The 6,698-nt window shown below is 45.6% G+C and overlaps 1 protein-coding gene across 4 annotated transcripts in view; it reads left to right on the forward strand.

Moving 5' to 3' along the window:
- The window catches only part of PGM1 (phosphoglucomutase 1), a 40,562-nt gene that overhangs the window by 22,511 nt on the left and 11,353 nt on the right, over nt 1-6,698 (forward strand). For all 4 annotated transcript variants that reach the window (XM_018553853.1, XM_018553855.1, XM_018553854.1 and 1 more), the window contains 3 exons: nt 810-1,000; nt 3,059-3,213; nt 6,571-6,686. In XM_018553853.1, coding sequence (XP_018409355.1) covers nt 810-1,000; nt 3,059-3,213; nt 6,571-6,686 — 462 coding nt within the window. The remainder of the gene's footprint in view (nt 1-809; nt 1,001-3,058; nt 3,214-6,570; nt 6,687-6,698) is intronic.

The following is a 6,698-nucleotide window of genomic DNA, read 5'->3' on the forward strand; positions in this document are numbered from 1 at the left end:
TCAATTATATCGTGGCATCATTTTGTTGGTTTTGAGACTGTTTATGTAATACAAATGGATTTTAAGTGATCTATGGTGTACAGTGGGTACCTTTTTTTTAAGAGGAACTCCAGGCAAACAAAAAATGTACCCCAGCAGGGGGCTACCCCTGCCATGCAAGTTCTGATTGTGCCTCCAAATATATATAACAGCACGGATTGGGGAGCACTTTATGAACTAGCATCTATGTGGTATTTTTCAGGTCTTCTGGAACTTTATACGCAGGATTGATGTTTTTCAGAGAGAGAGAATTTTTTATTCCAACTGTTATTATATATATTTGGAGGGTATTGTGTTATTCTTGTATATTGACACCTTTGCACATTATTGGGGACTGGGGTCCCCAATGTGCGGTGCATTTTAGATATTGCATTTTTTCCCTTTTCCTTTTAAAAAGTCTCAATTTTCCAAAGTTAGTGCAAACATAAAAAAAACTGTTCAGTGGTCACCTGTGATGTTTCTCGGTTCTTCCAGTGAGACGCATTGTAAGATATTGAAGAAATATGTTTAAAATGGAATTACAGACACATTTTACAGTGAGCAAATGGGAAAGAGATTCAACTTTTACCACTTTTTGTTGCTGCTGCTGATTTCCCTTCACAGTCTGTCCCCAAGTCCCTGAGACAGGAAGTGAGGGTAAATCTCCTCTGCGGGGGACACACAGCCGCAAAACACAACAGAGATTCTCACCCTTCTTCAGTATTGGCCATGCAAAGAGTGGAGTCCCACTTCAGCACAAGTTTTACTCCATTTCTGTTTCCTTTAATCAGTTGTTGGGCCGTATGTGAAGAAGATCGTGTGCGAGGAGCTGGGCGCCCCGGCAAACTCTGCTATAAATTGCATCCCCCTGGAGGATTTTGGGGGTCACCACCCTGACCCGAACTTGACCTATGCATCGGAGCTGGTGGACACGATGAAGACGGGAGAGCACGACTTTGGGGCGGCATTCGATGGGGATGGGGTAAGGTCAGGTGCACAGTACTATAGGGCTAGATACTTTTATTAGGGAATTTCCATTATGCACCTATTTTAGGGATAGATTTGTCATTACTTAAAGCCGAACTCCAAACTACCCTTGCAGTGGGGCTCCCTCTGCACTGCAAGGGCTAAATGCTCCTTTTACTGTCTAGGGCACCATTTAAGAGAAGATTACTTACCTTAACCTTGACTCGACTGGCGCTCTTCTCTCCTCTCCGATACGGGCCTTCGGCGCCCTCGCATACAGTGCAGGATTGCCGGTCCTGCTTTGTACAGAAGGTCCTGCAAGAGTTAGGGATAAGGGAAGTAAAATTACATTTACGGTAAATGTAGCCAGAAATGGGCATTTAGCCCTTGCAGTGGGGAAGGGTAGCCCCACCGCAAGAGTATTTTTTTTTTTAATTTTTTTTTTTTTTTGCCGGGGTTCAGCTTGTTTATGGAAAGCCTGTCAATGAACCTTTCCTATTTGTTCCTTTTTTGCTGTGTTTAAATTCACTATTTACATTTTTTTTTCAATGTCTGATGCAAAATTACCTGCTGATCCTGCCAGAAATCTTGTAAGCTGATGACTTTCTGTGCTCTCTGCCAGTGCTGTATTTTTTTCAGTTACATTGTTTCCAGCTCTCTCTGTGAACAATAGAACACCTCCTCCTGTGTTCTCCTTTGTTTGGACTTTTGTACTAAATCAAGGGGATGTGGTGTTTTGAATCATCGAATCAATAACAATATACACCGATCAGCCATTGCATTATGATTGACACTTGATTATCTGGTTACAATGGCACCTGGAAGTTCCCTGAAGTTGATGTGTTGGAAGCAGAAAAAATAGACAAGTGTAAGCGACTTTGACAAGGGCCGAATTGTGATGACTAGGGTCAGAGCAACTCCAAAACTGCAGCTCCTGTGGGATGTTCTCGGCCTGCAGTGGTCAGGACCGACCAAAAGTGGTCCAAGGAAGGAAAACCAGTGTATCGGCGACAGGGTCATGGGTGGCCAAGGCTCACTGATGGACATGGGGAGTGAAGACTGGCCCATGTGGTCCGATCCAATGGAAGAGCTACTGTAGTTTACATTTCTGAAAAAGTCAATGCTGGTTCTGATAGAAAGGTGTCTGAGCGCACAGAGCATCATCATTATTTGCGTATGGAGCTGAGTAGCCACAGACAGGTCAGGGTGCCCATGCTGACTTCTGCCCCCCACCTAAAGCACCTACAATGGACACATGAGCATCTTAACTGGACCATGAAGCAATGGAAGAGGGTGGCCTGGTCTGATGAATCATGGTTTTTGTTACATCATGGATGGCCGGGTGCGTGTGTGTCACTTAACTGGGGAAGAGATGTCACCAGGATGTATTATGGGAAGAAGACGAGCCAGTGGAGGCAGTATGTGATGCTTTGGGCAATGTTCTGCTGGGAAACCTCGGGTCCTGCCATTCATGTGGATGTTACTTGGACACGTACCACCGACCTAAACATTGTTACTGACCAAGTACTGTACACTCCTTCATGGAAACGGTATTCCCTGATGGCAGTGGCCTCTTTCAGCAGGATAATGCGCCCTGCTACACTGCACACAATGGCTGAAGAATGGTTTGAGGAACACAACCACGAGTTTGAGGTGATGACTTGTTCCCTAAATTCTCCAGATCCCCATCCAATCCATCATCTGTGGGATGTGCTGGAAGAACAAGTCTGATCCATGGAGGTCGATCACCTCACAACTTACAGGACTTAAAGGATCTGCTACTGACGGCTTGGTGCCAGGTACCACAGCGTACCTTCAGAGGTCTAGGGGAGGCCATGCCTGGACGGGTCAGAAGGGGAACCAACTCAATATTAGGCTGGTGGTCATAATGTTATGGCTGATCAGTGTATATGATCTTTGTGTTAGAAAGTTTGCTGCACTACTCGGAGACACCTACAGTGTATCTATGACACTCTTTATAAATTGTGATTTATTTATTTTAAGTGATCCGTGAATTTCGGGTTTGCTGCAATAAATGTTTCTTTGAAATGTTGCTTCTCTTTGCTTTTGTCAGGACCGCAACATGGTTCTTGGGAAGAATGGATTTTTCGTCAATCCTTCGGACTCCGTGGCTGTAATCGCAGCCAATATTTTCAGCATCCCCTACTTCCAGCAGACGGGTGTGCGAGGGCTGGCGAGGAGCATGCCGACCAGTGGAGCTCTGGACCGGTGAGGGGCAAGGGTTAAATCTATGTTAAAAGAAACTAAAGAGAAATATGAAGGTTGTCACTGGCATGCTGTGGCTCCTTATCCTCGATCACCATTGCAGCTGCAAAGAACACACCCGCTGCATGCCTATTGGACATTAAAGGAGAAAATGGATAAGGTCATCCCATTGCTTACTCTGCATCAGCATTTTCACTGCCCGCACTCGTGCACTGTAGCAAAGCCTGATTGGCTACTATTGCTACCCCTCCCTCTCTATTTCTGCCTGAATGTTGCTATACAGGGGGTTAGAGGATGCCAATATCAAGACAAATGCAGGTACTTTCACTAGCTGTAAACTGGGAGCACTCGCCTGTGGTTTAGGCATCTAGACTTCAATGACCTATGGACATGACACGGTTAATTAATATATAAGTACATTAGCTGGTGTTTTTGTCTGTTTGCAGATCATTTTTAATGTGTTTCTAGAGCTAAAGTTTTTGTATTTGTTTTTTTTAAAGTTTGGGATAGAGCAATGAGGGGTTAGAGCCCATGTCAGGTTTCTTTTTCTTTGTTTTGTCTTTTGCTATCTCCGCCCTTTTTTCTGTCTGCACCCTTTGCGGTACTGGTGACCAATGTCAGTGGGACTAAGGGGAAGAAGTCCAGAATGTTGAGTTGTCACCAGAACAGGAATACAGATAAAGTCCTTCAATGGGGACACTTGTTCCGGTCACAACTGTCTAAGAGGGAATTTTCCTTTTGCCTTGGTAAGGTTTCCTCTCACTTCCTGTTATGTCTGCATGGTGCGGGTTTGAACCCTTTCTTGCTCTGCCTACAATGGAAGAACATTTTTGGCTTTAGATATACTTTAAAGAGGACTTGAGTGGTGGAAGCTGTTTCCCCTTAAAAATGGAAATAAAGGGCAAAGGACTAGTGACACCAGTACTGCCTGTGGTCTCCCAGCAGCTAAACCATTTCCCGATATGCACTTACCATGTCGTATCCTGCACTGTGTGTCTGTATGAAGGCAGCCATTTTGGAAGAGGTGCAGGGCTTTGCTTCTTCATGTCAGAGCTTCCCTCTGATGACTGGTGATCGATCTAATGATTGATGGCGTAATAATAGAAAACAACAGTGGGAGAGTTACAGATAAGTGCGGAGCCACAGAATAAGCAAAGCAGATTCTTGCACTGCAGGTCCCCAGGTACAGCTTCCTCTCCAGCAAGGAGAACAGTGAGCAGCACAGTAGTGACATCCTAAAATCGTATGAGACTAGGAATCATAAGCCTTAGATTCACACTGCAGATCTACTTCCATTACTGACATACCTTGCCTTGTGCTACACTGTGTCTCGGTGTGGTTTCTGCTCATCTTGGTAGAGAATCGGGTCTTTGCTTCCTTACATCAGAGCTGCCCCTCTGATGACTGCTGAGGGAATAATAAAGAAGCACCAGGAGAGGTGAAGAAAGCACAAATGCACAGAATGGCAGAAGCGGGGAAAGCCTTGCACTGCAGGTCCTCAGGTACAGCTTCCTCTCCAGCAAGGAGAACAATGAGCAGCACAGTGGTGACACCACCAAATCTCATGAGACTAGAAGACTGAGGCCTTAGATGTACACTGCAGATTTACTGACTTACCTTGCCTTCTGCTACACTGTGTCTCGGTGTGGTGTTTGACCATCTTGGTAGAGAAGCAGGGCTTTGATTCCTTATGTCAGAACTTCCCCTCTGATGACTGGTGGGGGGATAATCAAGAAGCAGCAGCAGAAGAGGTGGACCAAGCACCAATCCACAGAATAGAAGAAGTAGAGCGATCCTTGCACTGCAGGTCCTCAGTGAGCAACACAGTAGTGACATCACCAAATCAGAGACCATAGATTCACACTGCAGATCTACTGCCATTACGGACTTACCTTGGCCATGTTGGTAGAGGAGCAGGGATTCCTTATGTCGGAGCTGCCCCTCCGATGACTGGTGGGGGCGTACTCGAGAAGCAGCAGGAGAGGTGGAGGAAGCACAAGTTAACAGAATGGAAGGAGCAGAAGCAGAGAGATCCTTGCATTGCAGGTTCTCAGGTACAGCTTCCTCTCCAGCAAGGAGAACAGTGAGCAACTCTGTAGTGACATCACCAAGTCTGGTGAAGCTAGCAATCAGAGCAGCAGTGCCTTAGATTAATCTCACACTGCAGATGTACAGCTATGAGGCTCCATGCACAATTTTTCAGGGAGCATTCAATACAAAATGTAGATGTATTTTAGGGTTGTTTTGGGTACTATTAACATTTCTAGATGTTCCCTATAAGATAACAAATGTGTTTACATTTTTTGAGTTCAGGTCCGCTGGGGTCGTAGATGGGAAACATCAGAACAGCGCATAACAGTGAAGTTAAAGGAGAACTATGGGGTCAGTGTTTTTCCCCTTAGTTCTCCTAAGGGTAATGGGAGGACGCAAACGAACGTCCTCCCATCACCCAAAGCTCATTATACCGCAAGCTACAGGTCGTGGTATACTGAGACGCCACAGCCGGGATGGATCCCAACTTTACTGTCGAAATCCACCCAGCTGCGTGATTGACAGCTGGCTCTGCCTATCTAGAGGCAGAGCCAGCTGTGCCTGCCCCCCGTCTGTTCGCCAGTCAGCACTGGAGGATCGGACAGGGGAGGGGGGGAATCCCTGCTTTGAGCCGTGAGTGACAGTCACGGCTCTCTGCAGGGACAGGATCGAGAAGTGAGCGAGCGCCGGTATGTGTTCGCTCCCTTCCCGATCTACTGAGCCGACGTGTGACAGTCTCATTGTCACAGGTCGGCTAGAACTATGAGGATGAGTGTAAAGCACTCACCTCATAGTTCTCCTTTTAACCTAATCAGCGGTTCTTTATTTTTTTTTACAAGGCTGATCCTTGTCCACTCTCCGTCCTGTAAACATCCACTGGGACCCAGTAAAAACACATTTCTCTCACTCATGATTAATGCTTCTCGCTTGCATATAAATTAAACAATGTATTTCCAGCCACTAAAAACACATGATGTCAGCAAAGTGCATTCCATAAAATATTAAAATCTAGATTAAAAGCATAAAATAAACTTCACTCTCCTTTTTACACCCCGTCTCCCGGGTCTCTCTTGGCAACGGGCTGCAAACAAAAAAATCCCTGCAGCCGCTCGGCCCCTTGGATGTGCAACTCCATAAAAGTTTAAAAAGTGGACGTGTTTATTGCGTCTTGTGAAGGGCTGCGAGTCCGACTCTTTCAATGAAATTATATAAAGTAAAAAAAAAAATTTGGATCCTTTTGTAGCGCCGGGGTTCTCTTACACCATCAAGTGAAGTGTGAAAACTCTAATCCGGTGTTTTTATTGCAATCTTTTCTGTTTTATTTTTAAGGGTGGCAAAAGCTACAAAGATCACCTTATACGAGACGCCGACCGGGTGGAAATTCTTCGGGAACTTGATGGACGCCAATAAGCTGTCGCTGTGTGGCGAGGAGAGCTTTGGAACAGGTCAGTAAAAAA

The sequence above is a fragment of the Nanorana parkeri genome, unplaced genomic scaffold, assembly GCF_000935625.1.
Source record: "Nanorana parkeri isolate BGI_ZX_2015 unplaced genomic scaffold, ASM93562v1 scaffold131, whole genome shotgun sequence".
Lineage (NCBI taxonomy): Eukaryota > Metazoa > Chordata > Amphibia > Anura > Dicroglossidae > Nanorana > Nanorana parkeri.